Source organism: Lampetra planeri, chromosome 15 (assembly GCF_965212315.1).
Source record: "Lampetra planeri chromosome 15, kcLamPlan1.2.h2, whole genome shotgun sequence".
Classification (NCBI taxonomy): domain Eukaryota; kingdom Metazoa; phylum Chordata; class Hyperoartia; order Petromyzontiformes; family Petromyzontidae; genus Lampetra; species Lampetra planeri.
The window spans coordinates 14,301,267-14,327,927 of record NC_136121.1 but is presented as its reverse complement, the minus strand read 5'-3'; the positions used below and the strand labels follow the sequence as shown (position 1 = coordinate 14,327,927).

The window sequence follows — 26,661 nt, the reverse complement described above, 5'->3', positions numbered from 1 at the left end:
TCGAAAGAGAAACACAGAACTGTATTTATTACTCTGCACTTCAGCGATCTCACACCGCCTGTCCGCTCACTCTCCACTCCACGGGTTTAAATTAGGGGGTCCCGCCCCCCTTTAGCCCCCCTGCGCGGGGGAAGGGGGGGTGACGTAACATTTTCAAGTAACAGTTTCGCTATACGTATTGCTATACACACGTGACATACACGCGCACACACGCGCGGCTGTACGTACACGCAGAGAGACATGGGTACATACAGACATGGGTGCATACAGACATGGGTGCATACAGACATGGGTGCATACAGACATGGGTGCATACAGACATGGGTGCATACAGACATGGGTGCATACAGACATGGGTGCATACACTCATCAACATGGGAATAGACACAGACTTGGCGCGCGCACTGCATTACTAGATGCACACAAACACCAGTACCAATACCCGAGTCATTCGCCACTTAGTGACAGTGACGTCACCGCGGCGCTTGTGCCAGGCTAGGTGCCCCTTAGAGGACACGTGAAGTGTCGAAGGCTCGCTGGCAGGTCGTCTCGGGACAGACCCAGGTGCCATAGGTTGGCTGTCTGAGATGACTGGTAGATTGCACCAGCTTTACCCCTACTGTGCCAACTTGCTATATTTTAGCCGCATGGCGCTCCGCTCGTTGTTGTGAGCGTCGCTCCTCCGCCCTCCGTTGTTGCTGGAGGGCGACTGCCTCCAACTGACCAGTAGCGTCCTTCACGAGCCTCGTCCATCGAGGCCGATATTGACACCGCTGGTACCAGTCATCGACAAGTCCACTCAGCTCCACATCCTCCCGTACCGCATCACTCAATCTCTGCTCCAGCCCGTTTAGCCCCCTCTATGCGGCCAAACTTAAGCTGCTTGGGCATGCGGTGGCTGGGTTATGCGGGCTACGTGACCCAGCACAGGGGTACATACACACACATTGGTGCACAATAGGTGTCAGCACGCAGATATAATACTTACAGACAGGTACTAACAACGTATGCAGGTCAACACACCATTACATCGGTAAAGAGGCACACACACTTGGCGCGCTGCATTACTAATCCGGCCACCTGAGTTCGAATCCCGACCACGGCTGACATGAGTGGCGAGTCATAATCCGAACCGGTGGTGCCCCGCTCCGCTCCCCGCTTCACCAACCCGCATCTCCCAGCGTGGTGAGGTATGATCACACAACCCATGTGACCAACATGGCGTGGGGAGGCCTTCAACCAGCAGTGGATTCTTAAAGTACTATAGTCGTACATTGATACACTCACACACACACACATCGGTACATCCTCCGACTGTTACACACACACACGTTGGTTGACACACACGCACACCGACACACACACACACAGACCAAAAAGACAGACACACATAGACACACATAGACAGACACATACAGACTTAAGCATGGGCACATGCATACACAGAACCCCATGCGCATAAATAAATAGATGGAGATTGAGGCAATTAAATTCTAGCGACTCCATCTAAGTGCAGTACGAATGAAGCAATGGGGGGTGGGGGGTGTAAGGGATGAAGGGAGGAGGGAGGGGCATGACCCCCATCACCTAGATAACAATATCACACCGCTCCCCCGCCCCCACCTCTTCATCATACTGCTCCTCTTACATTCGCAGTATTCTCTGCATCCTGTCCGGACACACGGTTGACATTTCCGTTGATCAGCTATCGGGAGAGACGAGTCCCCGCGCCGTCCCTGTGTGCCCAGGAGCGCGCGCGTGACCTCCTCTTATGCCGAGATGGATGTCTCGACATTCCGCTGCACCGCCGAGATGAAAGGTCAAGCAGGCACTGAAGCCGACGGGGAAATCAAATTACGGGAGGGGGGCAGGGAGCCGGGAGATGATGGAGAGGAGAGTGGGGGTGGGGGGCAGGAGTTAGTGAGCCCCCCGCCCCGCCTCGACTCCCCTTCACACCAGCCACCCAACAATTTTCGTCGCTTTGCGGATCGGTATTGTGCCCAGTCAAAACCAAAACATGTTTGTGTTATATCTCCTGAACTATAATGCCCTTTATTTACCCACGAGAGTCCCGTGACTCTGTTGTTTTCAAGAGGGTCCTGCTTTGTCGGGATGTTTGGCCATTCGGTTATTGACGAGAGTTTGAGTTCTCAGTGTGGGAGATGAAACGGAGAGAACCCGGAGACTGCCCGCCCACGCGCGTAGCGACTATGCGACAGCCAAAACACTCCACACAGATGGGTTCATGAACCCACGTGGTGTGGCTGCCACCTTGTGGTCAACAATCTCGCAGCCCAGCGTAGTATGGTAGCTTCACAAATCTCCGTGTGATCCACCAACCCTTGCCATCCAAAGCGCCACCACAGCACAGCTCGGCGTTGATTGAACGTCATGGCCCACCTTCTGGTGCCGGGTGCGGATACAACTCGGGAAACGTTTGCATCTGTGCCGTCGATTGTGGCAGTTCCTCGGACGACGAGCGACTTGCTTGGCGAGGCACTCGTCTAGCAGTGGATGAATCACGGCTGACGGTGATGGCGGCGCTGAAGTGGCGCTGCTGAAGTGGCACCGCTTTGCTTTGGAGTCTCGCTCGACCCGTTGCGCCCAGGGCGCTCGAATGATCTCCCCCCCAACGCGTCTGCATTGATCTCCGCAGCACAAATCCGCTCGTATATTCAATAACCAAATTGTATACGCCGAGAGCAGTGGCGCGGCGGTTAGCACACTGCACTTCGCATCCAGCCGCAGCACGGGTTCGACTCCGGACCGCGGCCAACATTGACGAGTGGCGAACGGGTGAGATCTGACGCTGTCTTGCGCTCCGCTTCTCCAACCTTAACCCAAAACACGCACCGCTGCTGTCCAATGCGGTGAAGGATGGCCATCCAGCAGTGGATTAACAAAGGGCCCGCCTGTGAATGGTCCTCAATTGGCCACGGTTCCTGAGTTTCGTCGCCCACCCCCCACCCCGTGTGGACGTGAGTCGTGTGGACGTGAGTCGTGTACCGCCAGAGGGGGTGGATTGAGTCGCCCACTGGCCATGCTCACGCCAGAACCCGGGGCGGGGAAGTGGCTCCAACCAACCAGGAACGTCACGAGCGGCCAAGACGGCAATAAATATAACATCAACACACAACCATAGTGATAATAAAACTATTAAATAAACATTGTAGTAGGAGGAATAATGCTAGTTTATAAATACTACGCATCAGGCTGTCTTACCTACACTAGATTCACATGCAGAGAGATTAATCTCAGTCGGAGCTGTCCAGGGCTGAAGTTCAGAAGATATTAATTGTCGAGGGGGGGCGGGGGGGGGGGTTGGGTTGGCGGGGTGGGATCCGGGAGTTGGGGGGCCCTGGCTGTATTCCATGAGATTAAGCCCTGCGTGCGTGTAAACCAGTCAGCTTAAGTGGGGGGCGGAGGAGGATCGCTCCCTCGGGATGGCTCCACGATTTGTGGACCAAGGAGAGTCCATCTGCATCGGCTGCCCCTCTCTGCGTGTGGTGGTCAGCTGCACAAAGACAACTCAAGGGAAGATCAACCCCAACTTTCTGGAGTGAGTTCCCCACCAAATCAATATTTTCACTTCAGCTGTCTGATGCGGCCGACCACAACCGCAGCTTAAAGCAATGGGTAGCTTCATTGTGCCGAGCGCCATCGCGAAGAGAGAAATGTTCATTTGGACCTCTAGCTGTGAGCTGTGTGACGGTCGGAGAGCGGCCCGTGGAAGGTGATATCACGGAACCGCTTCCGAGGCCCGTTCGGCTGCCTCTGATCCACAAACTCGGCGGCGGTGCCCCCCTGTCACTGACGACAGTGGCGCCAGTGACCATCGCACGGAGACCCAAACTGAAATGCGAATTTCTCAGAGCTGGAGAAGTGTGCTCCGAATGTTCACGCGGTGGCTTTTCGGGAAAAGTATCCCCGTGAAATCCTGTCTGTCCTGCAGCCCACGCTCACTCGCACACACGCGCACACACTCGTACACTCACGCAAAAATCAAGATCCCCCGTATAGCCTTTAACAGACCGTTGGGGGCAAACGCTGTTAGCCAGCACCTATCAAGTCCGACACTGCACACGAGGTCGAGTGGGTGGCCAGCACCACACCCGGCCGTCTTTGTCTCCCCAGTACTAAGGTTTACACACTGCACCAGGTTACTCAGGTTAAAAAATATCTGCCACCATTATTGGCCGCGAGTGGGAATTGAACTCGGGCCGCCGGGGTTCATTGCGCAGTGCGCCAACCACCGAGCACGCTCTCACGCTCTCACGCTCTCACGCTCTCACGCTCTCACGCTCTCACGCTCTCACGCTCTCACGCTCTCACTCGCTCGCTCGCGCACAGACTCACGCTCGCTGCTGTGCGGCCGTGGGCCATCGACTCGGCGCACCGCAGGAGCCGGCTCAACCGCGGGGGCACCGCCAACCACTCGTCCCCGAGTCTGAAATGTGCCCTCTGTTATTAAAGCCGATGCGGATGAACAAGAGGTCTAACGCACACGCTCGCCCACTCTTATACTGGGGCAGTGGGGGGGAGGCTGGTGTAGCGACGGACGCAGTAGCAGCAGCGATTCCCTCCTGCAACACGATAATACTTCATGCGGCTAGGAATTGGCTGTTGTTATAGTTAGCTGAGTTGCGTGGGTTGTGGTTGGTTGGGGGAGGGGGGGGGCTCTAGCCCCCCACAACTCACGCTAACAAACAAAGCTTAGTGTCGGTCTGCGCCCGGGGGAGCGGGTGGTGGGATTGGGGGGCCCCGGGCCCCCCGGGATTGTCGAGAGCCATGTGGCCGCTCGCCGAGTCGTCCCCGTCGCTGTCGCTCATCTCCAGGAGTTTCTTCTCCTCGGCCGCGCTCCCCCACTCCCTCTGCTCGGGGATCTGGCTCACGCGGAACCTGCGGCGGGAGCGGGGGCAGCGTGGAGTGGTGAGCGCGTGGCATGCACACTGTCTACGTGCAAACACGCAGTCACACTGCACCACACACTGCAACACACACACACGCTACGCACACAAAGATTCACCAGTCAAAGTGAACGCGCTGTTGGGGCGAGTGCTGTTGGCAAGCCGCTATCGAGGCCGGCACAGCTGATGTTGATTACACATCACACCAGATACTCATTTGAGGCCAAGCCGACCTAGGGGAGGCTCAGAACCGGTTCAGATATCCGTCACTGTCGTTGGCCGTAGAGCAGTGCGCTGACCACTACACTGCCGCTCCCCACTCGCACACACAATTATACAGGACCGCACAGACACTTGAAGCGGCCTCAATCACATTGATTAGCCACACACACACATGCTCTGATAACGCAGCAGCAGACATACTACCCCATACAATGACACACACACTCTCTGTATATTCAAACACACGACCCCTAGTATTACACGTCATCGCATACACTACACTAAAAACCCCACCACCTGAGTTCGATTCGGCTCCTGGCAAATGATACCTGAACAAGTCCCTACACACGGAGCCCCCCCTCCCCCCTCCTGCTCCCCCTCTCCCCCCTCCTGCCCCCCCTCTCCCTCCTGCCCCCCCCCTCCTGCCCCCCCTCCTGCCCCCCCCTCCCCCCTCCTGCCCCCCTTCCCCCCTCCTGCCCCCCCACCTCCCTCCGTCCCCCCATTCCCCTCACTCTTTCTCTGCCGCGACCCCCCCGCCCACCACCCCCCGTCCCCCCGAACCCCCCCACCCCCGTCCCCCGTCCCCGTCCCCACCTGCCGATGGCCTGACTCGCGGCGTCCGCAGGGCGCCCCTGGCGGCTGGGCGTCGTCCTCGCGCCCATCGGGGGGCAGGGGGTCCAGGGCAGCTGTGCCCAGAGCGCGTGGCGGCAGCGCGTGCAGGCGCAGCGCGAGTGCGAGGCGTGCACCGTGTGCGCGTGCAGCCAGCCCGGGGGGGGCGCCTGCTGCTGCTGCTGCTGCTGGTGGTGATGCGGAGGGGGAGAGTGCAGGGGGGACAGCTGGCAGTGCTGCGGAGTCTCGGCCGGTGAGCAGAAGCTGCGTGGTTGGGGGGGGGGGGGCACGATGTTATTAGCCAATCAAATAACCAGGTGGAGGTTCTAACAACGGGTTAACGATGCGGTGGCTGTGTCGATCAATCAGGGCGCGGAGACGTTTATCGCTTAACAAGCGGCGCACAGAGAGGTGGGTTTGCCAGGACAAAGTCACGGCTTCGACGATTAGTGTGTGAGTGCGTGCGCACAATCAATTTAGTGGGGTGCAACACGCACGGGTGAGACGAGGGAGACACGTGGGTGAGACGAGAGAGACACGTGGGTGAGACGAGAGAGACACGTGGGTGAGATGATTGACAGGTGAATGTGAGATGATTGACAGGTGAATGTGAGATGATTGACAGTTGCAGGTCCCTACCCGCTCGCCATGCTGTCCGTAGTCTCCAGTCGCCCACATTCCATGGCCAAGGCTTGCAGAGCCTCCACGTTTCCTAAACAATAACAGTAACAATAATAATCTAAATAATAACAATTCTAACAATACTGTACAATCATAGCAATGCAATACAAATTGTTAATATTAATCCGTGCCAGCCCCTGCTGTACTGACACGTGACTTAACGTGTTCTTTATTATTGCGATTGTTCACCCAGGAAAGCCTCGCCGAGTCTCAAGACTATTTTTCAAGAGGGTCCTGCCAAGTTTGTTTTGCAGTCGACGGTCGCAATGTTGTGAAGGTGCAATGCGTCGTTAGCAGCTGAAGTTCACCACTGGCCAATGCCAGGTTTGGCCAATGCCAGCTAGACTCTCGCCACGCGGTGTCGCATCAGCAGAGTCGGGCTTGCTTATGAGACACCGAACGTCAACGCCGGTGCGGAGAGTTTGCTCGTATTAAACCGATGCTGCCGAGACAAAAGTGCACTTCCAGGAGGCAGCGTGAGCTGATGGGATGTGTCAAACAAATGCACACACCACGTCGCTGCGTTCGAACTCCGTCTCTCACCGTTCTTGTGCAGAAAGTATTTCACCAGCTGCCCAATCGTGTCCTCGTTACCCGCGTAGTACTGGGCAGTCGGCAGCAGCAAGCTTGCACCTGGGAAAGCATCATCAGCACCATCAGTGTCAGCATCATCAGCAGTAGCGTAGTAACGACATCAGCCGTGACGTAGTAACGACATCATCAGTGACGTAGTAACGACATCAACCGTGACGTAGTAACGACATCATCAGTGACGTAGTAACGACATCAGCCGTGACGTAGTAACGACATCATCAGTGACGTAGTAACGACATCAACCGTGACATAGTAACGACATCAGCAGTAGTGTAGTAACGACATCAACCGTGATGTAGTAACGACATCATCAGTGACGTAGTAACGACATCAGCAGTAGCGTAGTAACGACATCAACCGTGACGTAGTAACGACATCAGCAGTGACGTAGTAACGACATCAGCAGTAGCGTAGTAACGACATCAGCAGTGACATAGTAACGACATCAACCGTGGCGTAGTAACGACATCAGCAGTAGCGTAGTAACGACATCAGCAGTGACGTAGTAACGACATCAACCATGACGTAGTAACGACGTCATCAGCTCAGGGGGTGCAGCAATCGGGCGGGTGGGGCCCCAATGTTTGATTCGTCTCGCACCGTCGCGCTGTGATGTATCACGGCTGCTCTTGCCTCATCACATCGTTACATAAGTGTTGTTGTTGTTCTCTTACACTGTTGTTGTTGTTCTCTTACACTGTTGTTGCTGTTGTTGTTCTCTTACACTGTTGTTGTAAACAAATCTCATGGTGGTTATCAAGGGGGGCCCAACTAGTAGCTTTGGCCACCAGGGAGGGCCAAGGCACCCCCTGCCCCCAAGCTCGTTACGCTACTGATCGTCAGTATCAGCAGCAACAGTGGCATCATCATATGATTATTATCAGCAGCAGCAGCCGCAACACCATCAGCAGCATCAATCTCATCATCAATAGCAGCAGCAGAACCAACATGATCAAGGTGCAACCCAGGAGAGGTGATAGCCACCAGCCCCTCATGATCTGTGGCAGCCTGCATCATAGGTGCTGGCCAACAGCGCTTACCGCTACAGTCTTTGTAGCATCTGGACATGTTTTGGGCCTCCCCTAGGTCAGATCAAAATTAGTACCGTATTTTACGTGCGGGGCGTGAACCACTCCAAGGTGTGTTACACATTGTGACCGCGAGGGGTCGCGCGACACACGAGTGATGAGCGATGCGAGCAGAGCCACTGGGAAGGTCGCCTTGGTGGAGAGGGACCCCCAGTGGCCTCATCCCATTCGGGGTCTTTGAGCCAACTAAGAACTTTGATAAATCCGCTGACATCCCACATCCCACCAGCAGTTCCCCCATGTAGCCTTCACAGACTGTTGGGGCAAGTGCTGCGAGCGAGCAGCGCCTGTGATGACCAGAAAGTCAGTCGTAGGAGGGGGCGGAGTGGCCAGGGCCTCGCCCGACCCCCTTTGTCTCCCTCGTGCTCAAGTTAGATACACAGCGCACCAGGCACTCGTTTAAGGTGCATTCGACGTAGAGGAGGCGCAGCATGACCAGTCCATGTGTGTTCACCCTCGCCGGGAATCGAACCCAGAGGAATCTCTATGGCTGATGCTGCTGCTGTTGTTCCTACGTCGGCCGATCAGCAGCGTCCCTCTTTCTGTGACTGCACACAAAGCGGACGCGCGAGGGCCGCCCACGTGGGGAGGCTGTGGATGCCGCGCGATGCTGCGTGGGCAGGAAGGAAGCTGCGGGGTCAGGGTCCGGTCGTCTCAAACACCCGGAGCGGAATCGTGTCCCCTCGCGACGCGCAGCGGCGGATTTCATTAAAGGTGGTGGGGGGTAGGGGGGGGCTGCGGGGGGGGGGGGTCTATCATCCGCCACCTCCCCCCCCACTTCTTGAGACCTCGCAAAATGTATAACTATTGATCGTTCCTGTATTCCGAATAGATGTTGATCAGTAATTAAGCGGTGTTGCTGCTTCTGCTGCTGCGTTGCAGTGGTGCCAATTGAACAATTCGACACGTTCGTCATCACGGAGTGTGCCGGATGCACTCACGCACTCACCTACTACACTTCAATGAACGTGTGAACACATATTTACTCCACCTCTGAGAGTGCTGTTTGTTGCCAGCCGCTCAGCGTTTAGTTCCTTTGAACCTTTGCTCAAAGAACCCCCTAAGTTCCCACTGCCCTCTCACAGCTGTCCACAGAACGGGGCCCCCCCCACCCACCCACCAACCCCCCTCTCCCGCCGGTCCCCATCGCTGCCCTTCCCACACAACACATACTCCCCTCCCCCGCCCCCACCCACTCATCTTCACTGCATTACATTGCACATTCCCGTGCCGAGGACGAGTCTCTCCAGAAGCTCGGCTAGTTCCTCCGTGGTGGCGGCCCCCACTGCGCTCTCCCCCACGCGGGGGCCTCTCACCTTCCTTGCAGTCGGCGCCCGCGAGCCCCGAGCCCCCTCCGCCCCCTCCCCCTCCTCCGCCGCCGACGCTCTCCGTGGCGCCGCGGGCCCGGCGCGCCTTGAGCGTGTGGCAGACGAGGACCCCGAGCAGCCCCGTGAGCCCAAACACCGGCACCAGCACGAAGAAGCCGAAGTCGGGCAGGGGTCGCGGGCTCCCCTCCACCACCGCGGCGCTCTCCGACGTCGGGAAGGCCCGCGGGGTCGCCGTGGCCGCGCGGACGTCGGAGCCCGGGGCCCGTGGGGCCGGGGATTCGGTGCCCGCTGTGCTGGCTGACCCGCCGCTCGTGTCGTCTTCCTCTTGCTGCTGCTGCTGCTGCTGATGATGATGATGATCGCCATGGGTCTGCTGTTGCCGTTCCCCACTGGCCCCGCGTGGTGCTTCCTCGGGGTCGTCTTGGAGCCCTGGCGGCATCCCCCCGCGAGTCCCCGTCCGTGCGACCGTCTCTGTCGACGGGGCAGTGATTATTGTTGGTGATGTCGTGGTCCCTCCTGCGTGGCAGGGAAGGACAGGGAAGGGCAGGGCAAGGCAGTCGGATGAGGGCAGTGCAACAAACCATAAAAATACCATAAACTCGCACGTGAGTACCCCGTTGAATGGCAGGCAGAGGCTGGAACCCAGATTCGATCTCAGAACCCAGATTCGATCTCAGTATCTCAGCAGTGCCGGTTCAGCATCTCAGCAATGCACCACTCCACTACTCCTCCTGACGCAGTCGTCTGGGTCAACCAACTCGATTTGAAATGGCAGCTGTTGTTCTCCATCAACACCTCTTGGCCTTCCTGATCCCTCTGGCCCACGGGACACCCTGTCACGAGCTGTACTTCCCCCAGCACCTGTGCGTGTCACAGTCCCCATTGTGTGTGGGTGAAGCCCTTTCTCTCTGTGGACCGCAATTAACTCCGGCTCACGCCACGTGGCTCTCAGGGTAGTAATTACCCCCCGCCCCGCCCCTCATCTCCCGTGCGTGTCAAGCGGCGGCGCTCCCCGTGGGGCGCGCCACGACCCTCGTGCTGAGCGCTCGCACGACAGCCGGAGCCCACGAGGAAATAATAGCAACAAAAACAACAACAGTGGCCACAAGAACAACAACAGTGGCGACAACAATACTCGTACTCCTAATAATGATGACGATGACCAATCCGCGGACGTTCGCGCTGACAGCAGCAGCAGCAGCAAGCCCCATTCAGGCTGTCGCGGGCACGTCGATGGCATTAAGTGATGACGCAGCTCCCAGCAGCCGGCACATTGCACCGCACCCTGCACGGCGCCCAGCACCGCACCCTGCACGGCGCCCAGCACCGCACCCTGCGCCCAGCACCGCACCCTGCGCTGGGTTGGGCACGCGGAGTTCTCGCACGCTCGGCGGCTCACCGGCACTGCTTTAAGCGTTGCCTGACTCTGCTGATGGGACGCTGGGTGTCGAGGCCGGTCCACACTTTTGCCTGTGCTGAATCAACGCAGCTGAAAGTGCGCACTCCCAGAAGGCCGTGGGGCTGATGGGTTGCGTAAGAAAGACTATTATTTAGTTCATGCGGAGAGACCGGGCTTACATGTGTACGCGACGTGATGCTTCTTTTGATTGACGAGTGAATCATTGTCACATTCCAGTTCCTACGCTTGCGGCATTTGGAGGTGCCGTGTATTGCGTCCAGGATGTGGAATGAGACATCGCAGGACCTTGGTGGTGGGGAGGGAAGGAGGTGGAGGGGGGAGGGGCAGTTGGCCTTCATGCAGCAGTGGATGGGCGATGGATGATTATGATTGCGGTGGTCTTGATGATGATGACGACCACGACGTATTAAACATCCTGAAGCCTGACTAACTGATGATGATGATGATGTGACGATGAAGTCACGATGGTGGTGATGATGTAATTATGAAGGTGATGTGACGGCGGCGTGATGACGAGGTGACGATGAGATGATGAAGCGACCACGACGACGATGATGGCTGTGTGATGAGGGGGCGTTCTCGAGGTGGTTGTGCTCTGCTCGTGACGCATTCGCCTGGCGCGACGGGGAGGGGCGGGCAGGGGGGGTGTGAATTATTGAGCGGCGCGGACTCGGAGCGGGCGGCTTGACTCTGCCTGCTCACGTGACTTAGCGAGCCATCATCATCGTCGTCGTCGTCGTCGTTTTAGGAACTCATCGTCAACATTATCCCAGCACCTCGGATTGGCTACGTACTGTGCGAAAGAAGTGCAACGTGCATACATCCGAGGAGCCCAAAACCACTATCATCATGAGCCATCATCATTAGCATTATCAATTAGTCTATCATCATCATGAATCTTCGGTCATCATTATAATCAGCGTGTGCGGCTTTTTGTCAATCCCAATCCACTGCTGGATGAGGATGTCCCCGCACCGCGCGAGTGGGTGCGGGTTTATTTGCGAAATCTCCGACCTCAATAGGTGCTCGCTCACGGCACTTGCCCCGGCACCCTGCCGCGTCCCTTCATCCACCTCCCCCACGATGGATCTCGACTCATCCTCCATCGCGACCGCACAGGCACACACACTGTGTGTCGTGGGCACGATGCGATGACAATGTGTGTGTGTGTGTGTTTTTGTGGAACGCAGCAAAACGTTGAAGGTCGCGGCTCGTCTCGTTCACAAGCGGCACGGCCGCCCTCCCCCTTTCCCCAACTTGGCAGAGCCCCCCCCCACTCACAATGAACGTGGTCACCGGTCGGGGCAGGGAGGTGGGAGGGAGCGGGTGGAGTTGCTTGGCCCAGAGATATTGTTTGTGGTCCCCTCCCCATTCGGTGAATAAACTCTCCGTGAGATGGCAAGAGATGTATAGACGGGGGATCGATACGTAGCGAGACGGGGGAGATCCGGGCAAGAGAAATGGCGATGTAGCGAGGTGAGGGACAAGGGAAGCGGACGTTGTGATGTTTGTTTAGATTCGAATTCGAGCTGATATATTTGCTTCGCCCGTATGTTTGTGTCACGAAGCCGGAGCCCCTTGTCCACGCGTGGGCCCTGCGTGGCCTTGGACCTGGTAACTACCGCGCTCGCGTCAACTTGAATCTGAGGAGCAGGAGGACGAGGAGGAGGGAGTTGACAAAGTCGGGCCGGACTGAGCGAGTTTGGGGCGGAGAGGGTTTGATTGAGAAGGGACCTGGGGGGGGGAGCGGTCATGTGGAAACGACGAGGCGAGCGCCGTGCAGATGGAACCAGCTCGGGGTGGGGGGGGTGGGCACAGGACGTCCGTGTGGCCCGTAAACACACAGACACACGCACGGGGTAAACAAACACAGATCCCCCGCATAGCCTTCAACAGGCGTTTGGGGCAAGTGCTGTTCGCGAGCACCTATGAAGGTTGGGACAGCGCACGAGGCGGTGGTGTGGACAGCACCATTCCCGGTCGCGTTTTTGTCTTCTTGCCGGCCGATGTTTGCCCATCGCACGAGGTGCTCATTTAAGGCTGTCTCGACCTCGGAGGAGGCCCTGGACCTGTTCAGAGATTCGCCACCGATCTTGACCATGAGGGGGAATCAAACTGGGGAGAGGGAAGAGAGGAGGACAAGAATGGGAGGCGAGAGGGGAAGGGACGGGGAAGGAGCGGAGAAACTGGAGCCAAGGGTCAGGAGAGACGAGGAGAGGGGGAGGGAAGAGGCTGCGTCAGGGTCTCGGCGCTGCTGCTGCAAAAATGAGCAGCGTCTGTTTTCACAGGGGGCGGGGCGGGGGGAGATGGGAGGGGTTTAGAGTGGGGGTGGCCACGCAGAAGCCACGTGATTCACGGGAGTCTCCAGCTGAGGCAGAGAGATATGTTTTCTTATTTTTGGCTTAATTTTGTGAGACCTTGGATGACCACATCAACTTTCCACCGAGGCCTTGTGGACAATACACGCACACGTGTGGACATGTAAACACGCACGCAGAACGGCCACAGCTCGCACGACAGACGCATCCCCCAGTGTCCTCAACTCCGCGAGGTGACGACTCACTCGGAATGATGATTATGATGATCATCATTATGATTGTTTAAAGATATTTAATCTCCGTCCACAATTGTATCACTCCGTGTCACATGTCACAGGGCAACGCAACACCGCAACACGTGTTTGAGAAGGGCCGTGTAAGCGGATATCCTAGAACTGCCTCTGGGATTTTTCCTTTAAGTCGCCCGTGTTCCGCACAGCACGGGAGCAGCTCCCCCCCCCCTACCCACGTTTCACGACACTTTAATGGTCGTTGTGTGACACGAATCAAGGCGATATTTCGAGGCCTCGGAGATGAGTTTCCGTGGAAATGTAAGTGCAGAACGAAACGATGATATGGTGGGGGGTTTATTGTCAGGGCTGAGACCATCAAGACGCAGCGCTCGAGAACCCGGCTCCACCACAGCTCGGTAGACACGTGTCCATGTGTCCCTACACGTGTCGATGTGTCCCTACACGTGTCTGTGTGTCCCTACACGTGTCTGTGTGTCCCTACACGTGTCCGTGTGTCCCTACACGTGTCCGTGGGTCACTGCGCGTGTCTGTGTGTCCCTGCGCGTGTCTGTGTGTCCCTACACGTGTCTGTGTGTCCCTACACGTGTCCGTGTGTCCCTACACGTGTCCGTGGGTCACTGCGCGTGTCTATGCAAGTCTGAGGAGGATCTGTATGGAACGTGCGTGCCGTCTCCATGCGAGCCCACGGGTCTCTCTCTACGCGTGTCCGTGCCCCTCTATGGTAGCCACTCCTCACAGGACTGAGACCATCAGCTCACTCTGCTTGACAAGGCGGCTTACCCACGGGCAGTGGCTGACACCTGGATTCGAACCCAGGCTCTGAGTGGGGCCGGCTCAGGGTCTGTGACTTCTCTGACGACTCTGTTCGACCATACTTCACCATGCTGGTCAAGGGCACAGAAGTAGCGCACTACCCTCTGCTGACCACAGCCGTAGCCCCGCAGCAGCCTATAGCACCTGTTATGCACTGTGGTCGAAGCAGACGAGCGACCATACAGGCTTCAACCTACTTAGCTTGCACGTTCCACGACGACTTGGTCCACACAGCTGGGCTGTGTCGGAAGCGACTGCTCACTGGTTGGGTGGAATCGGGGATTGAACCCAAGAATTCAAACTCAGTAGTAGCCAATAGGCACTTGTGTGTGTGTGTGTGGGACGAACGGCTTCTGGCTGCCAACACGTGACACGTTCAGCCACAAACCACGGGCAGCGATATCAGCTCCAGACACACATCCCAACACTCACCACACTCACCTGTACACTCACCACACACACTCACCACACTACCGCTCACACCGTATAGGCATGTATTCACTCTCAGCAGTCAAACTCACTCACTCACTCACACCACGTACACACCACACTGACCATTCAAACAGTGTATGCAGTACAGTACACACATGACCACACTCACCACTCAACCACAGCCCCACACACTCACCACCTACTCACCATTCACACAGGCTATACCACGCACCAACAGACTCACACTCCCTGTACTCGACAGTTCCCACCCCCACTTCCCGTGTGGTCCCATACCTCCTCCCCCCACCTCCTCCCCTTCCCCACCTCCTCCCACCCCATCTCCTCCCCTCCCCCCACCTCCACCCCCTGCCCCCTCCCCTCTCCCCACTAAACCTTAAATCCCCCAGGGCAGCAGAGGGCATCGCCCTCTCCCCCTGCCCCTCCCTCCCCCCTCCACATTCACAGCTGCGCTCCCCTCCCCGCACCAACACACACGTCCGTGTGTGAGATAGAATTGTGGGGAGCGGTGGCGCCACAGTTAGCGCACTGCACTACGAGCCCGGCCAAACAAGTTCCATTCTCGGCCAGGGCTAACTTGAGTTGCACGTAAGTGATATTAGAACCTGTCCTGAGCCACCGTGAAGTCGACTCAGCCTCAAGTAGCTGGTGCGGTATGTAAACATCGGCACTGGGGAGACAAAGGCGACCGGGTGTGGTACAGTACTGGCCACACCACCCGTTCGTGTGCCGTGCCGATTTTCATCGGTGCTCGCCAACAACACTTGCCCCGACAGCCTCGTGTGGGCTACACGGGGGATCTTTGCTGGGGTGCGGGGTGGTGCGGAGGGGGGGGGGGTTCAGGGGTCACGGGACTGACCGTCACACGCGGCCGTTCCGGCGGGGGCGGCGCTGCAGGGCGAGCACGGGACTGGGGGGCTCGCGTCTCCTGCCTCCCCAGGACTGAAGAACCTGCACCACGTGAATTGGGGGGGGAGGGGTCATCAGCTGAACTCTCAGGCCCCATGAACTGGGCGCCAGCCTCACGCTCCGTGCCACGTGCGCGCTACTCGACGCTTTAATAGGAAAAAATTCTGCTTCGCACGGCTGATGTGGAGCAACAACTGTGACTTTACATCGCGGTGGTCGATGAGCCAGACAATTGTGGTGACTCATCGCTGTCGTGATGATGCCTCCTCGTCCGTATTTGCGAAACGCGCACCAGAACAGAACCCCGTGGTTCTGTTCCCGTGGCGAGTAACATCGCTTACACGTGGGACTCAAAAGGGGCCATTTCCCTCCTCACGTGGCCACGTTCTCGCCCTGACCCTACCCTCACCCCGACTCCACCCTCACCCAGACTCCACCCTCACCCCGACTCCACCCTCACCCCGACCCAGACACCGTGATAATCGTGCACACGTGACACGTCTGGGCTGTGTGGAGGCGTCACTGATGACGCTCATTCCACGTGGATGAGCCCAGCTCCTAACCACGAGACGTGCACGGGCACAGCGACTTCAGCTTGAACGCACACGGCACTCAACCAAGACTAAGACCTCCCGTGGAGCCTTAACAGGCTATTGAGGCAAGTGCTGTAAGCGAGCGCCTATGAAGGCCGACACGGCACATGAGCGGGCGAGTGGCGAGCACCACGTCTGTACGCCTTTGTCTCCCCAGGGGCGATGTTTACACAAAACGCCAGGTACTCATTTGAGGCTGAGTCGACCTAGTGAAGGCTCAGGAACGATTCATATAATCGTCACTCGTGTTGGTGGCGCAGACACGCAGACACGCACACGTGTATCCCCGGCCAGGTAAGATATGCACCACAGTCAGTAGCGTAACGACCAGTGCCTGGTGCCAGGCTAGGTGCACGCACAAACACACACGCGCGCGTACCCGGGTAGGCACGGGCCGCACTCGCTGTCGGCCGCCGCGGACCCGCGCTTGCGCTCGCTCCGCGAGAGACGTCCCGTGCAGGCCGCGTGGGGCACGCACGGTGCCGTGCCCGCCGCTGAGAAAGTGCCCTGGGGGCATGGCCGGCAACCGAGGGCCAGTCCTCCACGTCCCGCGCCGCACTCCTACACGGGCAACGAGGGGCAGCCGTGGCGGGGGCAAGGGGCAGAGGGCAGCATGTCCGTGAGTGTGGAAGCCATCAATAAGGATGGGCTCACAGGGTTCGTTCGGCCTTCGAGTCTTGAGACTCTGCGAGAGGTTTCCCCACGAGTAAATGCGCACGCGTCTATATTGTCACTCCACTGCTGGATGAGGTCCTCCCCCCCTGCCACCCCGTATGGGTCGTGGAGGTTGATTGAGCATACTTCACCACGGATAAATAATAATTCAAATTCTTAATGCGGCATTCCATCCTAGGATCCCCATGCGCAATGCATGAAGAGCAGGAAGCAAACACAGAACCAGGAGCAACCGACCAAGCGAGAGAGAGGGAAGGCCACTTGAAAGCGATGGGGTTTCAAAGCAGACTTCAATCGATCTACCGACTGTGATTGCCCGAATTCAAGTGACGAGGCGTTCCACAGCTTATGGGTCCCACGCTACAAAAGCCCCATCACGAAAAGAGCACAACCTCGACCTGGGAGTGCTGAGCAGTTGGAGATCAGAATATCTTAAGCACCTTGATGGAAGATATAAATGTGTTAGTTCCTGCAAGTAATGTGGGGTGAGCCCTTTTAAAGCCTTATAGGTTCATAGCAGTATCCTAAAATTCACTCGAAATTTGACTGGCAGCCAATGAAGAGATAAGAGTACCGGCGTAATGTGCTCACGTTCAGGGTGTACGCGGTGCACGCACTCTCGCAGCTGAATTCTGAACAAGCTGGAGTCTGCCCACGACTTTGCTCGGAATCCCCAAACAGTGAGGCGTTGCAGTAGTCGAGTCGGGACAACACAAAAGCATGGACCTGTCTCTCCAAGTCAGCAGGTGACAGGAAGCGATGCATTCTGGCGATATTTCTTAGGTGTAAAAAGGACATTTTAACCACCTTAGATAGATGTGCCTCAATGGACATTGACTGGTCAAACTGAACTCCAAGGTTTTCTTTGGGACTGACAAAGTGACCATCAATCAACAAACGAGGCCAACAAATTTTAGAAAGATGCAAAGGGGAGTCGATGAATATGGCTTCAGTCTTGTCGGCATTGAGTCGCTAAAGGTGTTAGCGCAAGTATGAATTCACTGCTGTTAGTGATGCAGATAGCGCAGAAGCCGTTGCATAGTCCGGTCCTAACTGGATATGAATCTGAGTATCATCTGCAAAGCAATGGTAGGATAAGCCAAGGTGTCGGAGCAGAATACCCAATGGTGCCATGTAGAAGCTAAAAGGTTAAGCGCCTAGCACAGATCCCTGCGAAACACCACAGAGAACAGGTCTAATGGGGGCACGATTGTGAATGATCGTTTTATGGTGATGTCTGTAACGATCCAGCAGTGGTACCACCCGGTATGTGACATCGGCAGGAGGATCCACATGACACCTGCCCATGCCACGCCATGGCTGGCTTGGTCTGGCTCATCCCCATCATCAGCAACAGCAGCTACGATGTATCTGCTGCTGGATGAAGTCCCATCCCCAACCACCCCCCCCCCCCCCCAAAATGTTGCCATCTTTCAGGGTCCTGCGACATCGCGATCCATCTGGAAAGTGCACGCAAGCTAATTTGATCGTTCCATCTCCACACCCGACATCCTCCGTCGCATGTGGAATGCGTTTTATTGGCCATGCGTGTGCCGTACCACTGACGATGTCACGTGCTCGTTAACCCAGAAGAGCATCACCGAGTCCCAAGACTCTTTTGGCAAGAGGGTCCTGCTACATTTGGATGTTCGGCCAATTCCTTATATTATTTTAAAATAAGCATTGTCCAAGGTTCTCGTTTGTTTTGATGAATTGGGTGAAGATGCAAGGGACCAGGATGGGGTCTCATTGTCAACAGTGAGTGAGTGAATGAGTGTGTGGGAGAACGAGTGAGTGGGTGAATCAATGGGGCGAGTAAGACGGTGGGTGAGCGGGTAAGTAATAGAGTTGGATGGCGTGAGAGCGAGTTCAGATGCCAAGTTGATTTTGTTGTAGACCAGGTGAGAACTCGAGAGACGGGGACGGATCCTCGTTTGTGAGAGTGACGCGACTTCCACTTCGAGTGGTAGGAAACCCCAGAGCCAGAATTACCCCCCAGCCACGCACACAAAGACACTCATTGGTGGAGTTGACCAAACGTCCCAATACAGGACCACACAGCTTGGGACATTTTGCTAGCGCCGGCTGCGGCTGCCATCCCGAGCGCCCATCTGCGCCGCGTCACGGATTCTACCGCGGGGTTCTGATCGGCCGCAAGTTGAACGAACGGCACCGATTAACAATGAAATATCGTTACAACTTCGTTATTGTTACGCAAGGTGACAGCGCTCAGAGGGTCACACAGATGGGTTAGCAAAATCCACTTTCTGTACTGCCACTCACCTGGTCAAGCTCCTGCCCGGGGGGGCAGCGTGGGCAGGGGGCGCAGGTCCCATGGGGGTCCCGGTACTCGTGCTTGGCACAAGGGGCAGGGAGGGGCAGTGCCGGGGGCAGCCCCATCACCTTAGGGGGGGGGGGGGTGCAGGGGATCTCATTAATCAGCCACCAGCCCGGGGGCCACGGCTCACCCCACTCACTCGCTCACCGGCGGTCAATCGCCCCCGTGTCACTCTTCTCTCGCTTCCAATGTAGTTACCGCTCCTGTCGACATCACTCACTGATGCCTTACTGCGGGTGAATGGAGCGCACACGTGGCGGCTGAACAGTAAGATTCCGAGAGTGTGTCCAAGGGACATGCTTCATCTGATGGGACCACTGCCCTGGAGGAAGAGACACCCTGCACGAGAGGACGGTCTGGCCTTTGTCGGAAACAGCGCAGTGAGCCCTGCAGCACCACACCAATGCTGAACTCGAGGTTGTGGTTGTTGTGGTGGTTGTGGTGGTGGTGGTGGCGATACGTACCACGAGTAGACACGACACCGCGGGCAGGTAGAGGTAAAGGTGGCTCGGCTTCGTCCGCATCCTCACGACCCTCGCCTGACATCCGACCTACGTGGGCAGCACGGCCAGATAAGGGCAGCGGGGGTAGATAAGGGCAGCGGGGGCAGGGCTTGTTTACGGATGCGTTGACAGCGATGACGACAGCGATGGTGGCGATATCCCGCGATGGAGGAGCGAGCGCTATGGGAGCGCGGGTTTGCGACACCACTCAGATGCCATCTCCGTTGCTCAACGGGGACCTCCCCCCAGGCCACGCTGCGTGGACTCGACACGACGCGAAGTGGTAAACAAAGGGGGCAAATCCAATTCGCGTGGTTCCATCTCTCCTTGGGACGTCCTGGCTGCTGCCGCACGCCACCGCTCAGCCTGACGCATATTGAACGGTCCGAGTCAAGGTTCGGGGTAGAGTGATGCTGAGGGTCTGGGGTTATGGCGAGGGATAGGTCTCGCGTTGGGTCTCGTGCGAGGCATATGTCTAGGTTGTGACTACGGGTAGAGTCGGTTAGGGCAAGGGTAAAAGTTTATGGAATAAAGTTTGGTCTAGATCTGGCTGTATGTATGTTGAACCTCTTTCGCACCATACGTAGCCAACCGTGGTAATCGGAGGTGCGGGGTAGGGCTAAGGTTCAGGCTAGGTTTGTGGTTCGAACGAGTGTTGTGGTAGGGATAGAGTTGGGGCTAAGGTTAGGGCTAGCATTCGGTTTAAGGGATTGGCTCATGGCTAGGGGTTGGGTCGGCATTTAACACTCGAGTTAGGGAAAGAGCTCGGGTCAGTGTTAAGACTGAGTTAGGTCTCGCGGTGGCGTTAGGGTCAGGGTTAGATTTGGGTTCGGGCTCTACTCTCCGGTTCGTGGTAATTATTTTGGAGAGGTCAGGGGGCTCGGACCACCATTCTAGTTAGGGGCACGGTCAGGGCTCGCGTGAGGGCAACGGCGAGCTCGGGTTATGGTGACGACTCGCTCGGGTCAGGGGCTAGGGTTAGGGGCTAGGGTCAAGGGTCAGAGGCTAGGGGCTAGGGTTAGGGGGCTAGGGTCAAGGGTCAGGGGCTAGGGTCAAGGTTCAAGGGCTAGGGTCAATGGTCAGGTGCTAGGGTTAGGGGCTAGGGTTAGGGACTAGGGTCAAGGGCTAGGGTCAAGGGTCAGGGGCTAGGGTCAGGGGCTAGGGTCAGGGGCTAGGGTTCGGGGCTAGGGTCAATGGTTAGGGTCAGGGGCTAGGGGCAAGGCTCAGAGGCAAAGGTCGGAGCTGTGAGCCCCGCGAGTTGGTGATCGCGATGTCCCCATCACCAATGAGCGACGGGAGTCACGTGGGACGATATCGCACTGCTGGCGACAGCGCGGAGCTCCGTGATGGCAGAGCGGGGTGTCACGCGGGGAAGGCATGGCAAAGCGATGATGGGGGGGAGGTGGAGATGGGATTGGGTGGAGGAGCGAGTTGGAAGCGTGGGGGGAGGGTATGACAGATGGGGAGAGAGAGGGGGGGGAGAGTGGACAGAGAGAGAGAGAAAGCGACGAGAGCTCAGGGAGAGAGGGAGAGAAGAGGGGTGGCCACCCACGTGGGTGTGTGTGGGTGCATTTGCCCCAACGGTCTGTTAGGGCTGTACGGGGAACTTTGTTTGTTTTGTTGTGCACGTGGTCCGCGTCTGATCGGAACCTGAAGCAGACTCTACTCACAGAGGTCCAGACTCATAAAGAGACCCATAGACTCACACAGAGACCCACAGTATCACACAGAGACCCATAGACTCACACAGAGACCCACAGTCTCGCATAGAGACCCACAGACTCACAATTGGACCCACAGACCCCATGCCCCTGCTCAACTCCATGCAAAATACACAACATTGTATCCTGATGCATAGGCTCGCGCAGAGACCCAGACCCTTAGAGTCACACAGAGGCGCAGACTCGCACAGAGACCCGAAGTTTTGCATAGAGACCCATGACCGTGTGTCTTTCCCGATAAAAGAAACATGCCAAGCGGCTGAGTGCCGCGTCTGGAGACGACGTTGCGTAAATCCGCCGGGCTGAATTACCGAGGCTCACGGTGCCAGACTCAGGCTCACCGAGAGGGGCTCGTACATCCAGAGGGAGGTGATGCCTGAGCCAATGGTGGAAATTCCACATTAACATGGCCAGTGGGAGTGTGTCCGCAATCATCCCACAAAGCCAGCCACTGAGCCCTGACGCTCTCCGGTGCCAGACTCCCGGAAACTTGACACCACTCATGCAAATTAAACTGCTCTCTGTCTCAGTCGGGGGGAGCATGGGGTGGGGGTTGCGGGCAGATGGCTCCGGGATCGAACCGCTGTCCTTTGGATTCGGAGGCGATCGCAGAGCCGCGCTGTTGCATCGCAAGCACTGATCTGGAACAAGGGCGATGTTGGTGGCAATGGGTTCAAGCCGTGGCGCAGTGGTTCGCGCTGCAGCACTGCGCTATGAACCCGGTGAACCGAGAACAATTCCCGCTCGCGACCAACAACACTGACGAATAGTTGAAGCGGTCCTGGGCTTCCCCTAGGTCGGCTCAACCTCAAACTGACGTTGACACACCGCACGTCGGGGAGACAAAGACGGCTGGGCGTAGCCTTGAATACACACCCCAGCGTGTGCCGTGCCGCCCATCATAGGGGCTCGCTAACAGCACTTGCCCCAACAGTCTGTTCAAGGCTACACGGGGGATCTTCGTCTTTGTATGTGGGTAATGAGAATCCATGGCGCAGTGGTGAGCGCATTGCGCCACGAACCCATCAACCTCGACTCAAGTCTCAACCACGGGTGACGGTTATGCGCCTCCCCTAGGTCAACTCAGCCTTAAACGAATACCAGTGTGGTGTTGGTTCAATGTGTAAACATCACGCTGGCGATCGCTAGCGGTGCTGGTCACACCGTCCCGACCGAAACAGGTGCTCGCTAACAGCACATGCCCCAAAAGTCTGTTTAGGCTATACGGGGTATCTTTGCCTTTGTATGTACGTTTACATGTATTATGTGTGTCCTGTGTATGTGCACTATACATGTACACGTGTGTAACTGTGCATGTACGCGTGCCTTTGTGTATGCGTTCATCTCCACCGCGGTCTTTCAAATCACAGCGCTTGGCTGAATACCGCATCGTGCCGGGCCGCGGCTCGGACTGACGCCTCGAGCCAGAACCACTGCCGGGCACCGCGTGACTCACCCGGCTGCATCAGCCGGTGGCGGCACGCCGAGTCCGTCCAGCCAGAGACGTGTGCCGTGCCTCTGTCTACCCATGGCCCCGTTGCCGTGTCTCTCTGTGTCTCTGTGTGTCTCACAGTGTCTCAGTGTGTTTCTGTGTCTCACAGTATCTCACTGTGTCTCTGTGTGTCTTTGTGTGTCTCTGTGTGTCTTTGTGTGTCTCACTGTGTCTCACTGTGTCTCACTGTGTCTCACTGTGTCTCTTTGTGTCTTTGTGTCTCTGTGTGTCTCTGTGTGTCTTTGTGCGTCTTTGTGTGTCTCAGTGTGTCTCTGAGTCTCAGTGTGTCTCAGTGTGTCTCAGTGTGTCTCTGTCTCTCAGTGTGTCTCTGAGTCTCAGTGTGTCTCAGTGTGTCTCAGTGTGTCTCTGTCTCTCAGTGTGTCTCTGTGTCTCACTGTGTCTCACTGTGTCTCTGTGTCTCACTGTGTCTCTGTGTCTCAGTGTGTTTCTGTGTCTCAGTGTGTCTCACTGTGTCACTGTGTCTCTCTGTATCTCTGTGTCTCAGTGTCTCAGTGTCACTGTGTCACTGTGTCTCTGTGTGTCTCTGTGTCTCAGTGTGTCTCTGTGTCTCAGTGTGTCTCTGTGTGTGTCACTGTGTCTCACTGTGTCTCACTGTCTCTGTGTGTCTCTCTGTGTCTCACTGTGTTTGTGTTTCTGTGTCTCACTGTGTCTCAGTGTGTCTCTGTCTCTCACTGTGTCTCAGTGTGTCTCTATGTCTCAGTGTGTATCTGTGTCTCACTGTGTCACTGTGTCTCAGTGTGTCTCTGTGTCTCAGTGTCCGTGTGTCTCAGTGTCTCGCTGTGTCTCTCTGTGCCCGTGTCCCCATGCGTCTGCGTCCCAGTGTGTCTCTGTCCGTCTCTCCGTGTCTATGTGTCGCTGTATCTCTCTATCTTAGTGTCTGCGTGTCCCTAGTTCTTCGTGTCTCCCTCGCCTCCCCTTGTATCCGCGTAGCGTGCCAGCGTATCCGTGTCTCTCCTCGCGTCCCCGTGTCTCTGTATCCGCGTAGCATGCCAGTGTCTCCGTGTCTCTCCTCGCGTCCCCGTGTCTCTGCATCCGCGTAGCGTGCCAGTGTCTCCGTGTCTCACTCCCAGCTCTGAACCTCATCCGCGACCACTGCGCCACGTGCACAGGGGTCCTCAATCACCGCCATTCATCATCAACACAAACTCATCACCATCACCATCATTACCATCATCACCATCAACACTATCATCACCATCACCACGTCTCTCCTCCTCCTCGTCACTCACCCTGCTCCGCGGACTCCGCAGAGCCTCGCTCCGCGGCGCGACTCCTCCGACTCTCCCGACTCCCCGGCCCCGTCTCTCCGTCTCTTCCACCGTCTCTCCCTCGCTCCCCGCCTCTCGCGGTCACTCCGCGGGTCTCTCTCTCTCTCTGCGCGTCTCTCCCCGCGTGTCTCGCTCCCCGCCTCTCTCGCTCCCCGCCTCTCTCGGTCACTCCGCGGGTCTCTCTCTCTGCGCGTCTCTCCCCGCGTGTGTCTCTCTCTCTCTCTCTGCGCGTCTCTCCCCGCGTGTCTCTCTCTCTCTGCTCGTCTCCCTCTCTGTTTCTCCCTGCGTGTCTCCTCGCTTCTATCTCTACGTTCAGATCTCTCCCCTGCTCTCTCCCCGGGTCTCTTTCGTCTGCCTGCTCTCTTCTCTCTCTCTCGCTCTGTCTATCGCTTTGTGCCGGGTGCCGGGTGTTGGATGAAGCGTGGTGGAGGGGAGGGGAGAGCGGACGTGAGGGGGAGGGGGAAAGGGGGGAAAGGGGGGGGAGGGGGGAAAGGGGGGGAGGGGGGAAAGGGGGAAAGGGGGGGAGGGGGGAAAGGGGGGGAAATGGGGGGAGGGGGAAAGGGGAGTGACGTGTTTTTTTTGTGGCGTGGTGACGTAACGCGTCGGGCGTGCGTGACTGGCCGGAGCGCGCGCGCCTGCACAGTGACGTGCAAAAGACAAAGACTACCCGTACAGGCTACACAGGCTTACGGGGCAAGTGCTACTATGCGAGCACTTATCTGGGCCGATACAGCACAGGAGGGGGTGAGTGGCACACTCTGCACGAGGTCGTCATTTGAGGCTGAGTTGACCTACGGGAGGCCCAGGACCGGTTCAGATAATCGTCACCGGTGATGGCCGTGAGCGGAATGGACCTCGGTTTGCCGAGTTCGAAGCACAGCGTGCTAACCACCGCGCCACCGCTCCCCACCCACAGTACCGACATTGTACACACTGGCGCATGATGACGTCTCTCGGGGGTAGGGGGGGATTCCACCACAACCGCGCGCCTTTTATTCCTGTCCCAGGGTGAGGCTGGCGCCACTTGCCTGCGTGTCGCCCTCGTGGCTCAACGCCCCAAGCTTCTCTCTCCTCCCTCTCACCTCTCGCAACCACGAGAGGTCCCCAGCGCAACCATCAACTCCCCGATACAATAACAATAATAATACAATAATCCCGCTCCCCTGGATCTCCTGGCAGCCCGCGCTCTCACGAATTGCGCTGAGGAATTCGCAATAGAGTAAGTCCTCGTTTAACGCGGTAGATGCGTTCCTGAAAAGTGCCGCGTTCAGCGAAAAACGCTTTAAGCGAAAAAAATTCCCCAAAAATAATGTAGCGGTGAAGTTTGGCGCGATGCGATCTACGACAACTACGACGCACACACGGCGAGACGGCGGGACAAGTAACTGAGGGAACGCGGATTGTATCGCACCGCTCAGCCGCGCTGCTCCAGAAAGTACTTAATCGTCAGCCGCTCACAAACCGCGTTATAACGGAGCACGTTCCGTATTGTGCGGCAAATGTTCCTGAATGGAAGAACCACGTTATAGGGGCGTCCATAAATTACGTCACGCGATTTTGGAGGATTTTTGACCCCCCACCCTAGTCACACGGCGTCACAAAAAGTCAGACCCCCCCCCCTCAAATATGACGTCACATACCTCTGCCCCCCCCCCCCCCCCAAAATAAAACATGCTTCAAATCGCTTTAAACTATTGTAATTGTAGTGCGTATATAATGTAGCGCTGCACTCTGATGTTATAGGAGAAAACATTGATTAAAAGTCTATTCAATTAAGTAGAACGTGTTGTCTATATTCATTTAAAGTTGCGCATTTTGATGTGACGTCACATTTCTCAACCCCCCCCCCCCCTCGTCACACATCGTCACAAATGTCTGACCCCACCCCCCTTAGGTGCGTGACGTCATTTATGGACGGCCCCATAGCGAAAATGCGCAATCGCGTGGACACCGCTTGTTGAACGAGGACTCGCCGTCATGTATCCTCACCTCGTCCTTTGCCTCCTTCCAGTCCGTTCCCGTCCCTCAGTCGCTGAAATTTTGAGTGAGTGCGCTACTAAAAACATCCGTCACTCCGATCGCCCCGAAAACTTCCGCCCCACCACCACTCCATCAACCATCTCCAGACTTCTCGAGTGACTCGCCCATCATCTCTCCCTCCGGGGGGTCAACACAATTGGCACCACTTTGGTGGTTTGACCCGGTGGGATATGCTTGGGATGTCCACCTGTCCCGGGACAGTTCGGGAATTGTCATCCGTGTTCGGGTGGCAGCAGCAGCAGCAGCGAGAGATTTGGTCCCGAGACCTGCACGCGGTGCCCTTGCTGTGTTGAACTCTGTCAGCAGCCACCGCGGTCTCGACACGACACCCAGAGCCGACCGCGAACATCGTCTCGCTTGTGTCGGCAGCGGAGAAGGTGGCCACCCAAATTGGCTCCCCTCCAGTGGGGGATCCAG

General features: G+C 57.0%; 1 protein-coding gene across 5 annotated transcripts; it reads right to left on the bottom strand.

Annotated features, from left to right (window-relative positions):
- LOC144722803 (tumor necrosis factor receptor superfamily member 19L-like) lies at nt 1-26,453 on the bottom strand. 5 transcript variants are annotated; one of them, XM_078601235.1, is made up of 10 exons: nt 26,194-26,453; nt 19,664-19,750; nt 19,145-19,264; nt 16,566-16,747; nt 15,544-15,635; nt 9,418-9,945; nt 6,963-7,052; nt 6,378-6,450; nt 5,724-6,002; nt 1-4,899 (listed from the first exon to the last, which is right to left on the bottom strand). In XM_078601235.1, the coding sequence occupies exons 2-10, from the start codon at nt 19,721-19,723 to the stop codon at nt 4,695-4,697; spliced, it is 1,629 nt and encodes a 542-aa protein (XP_078457361.1). In that variant the 5' UTR covers nt 19,724-19,750; nt 26,194-26,453; the 3' UTR covers nt 1-4,694. The 5 variants fall into 5 exon arrangements, with proteins under 5 accessions (XP_078457361.1, XP_078457360.1, XP_078457362.1 ...); XM_078601234.1 differs by lacking the exon at nt 26,194-26,453 and adding an exon at nt 24,166-24,635; XM_078601236.1 differs by lacking the exons at nt 19,145-19,264; nt 26,194-26,453 and adding an exon at nt 24,166-24,637.
- Nucleotides 26,454-26,661: the final 208 nt, after the last annotated feature.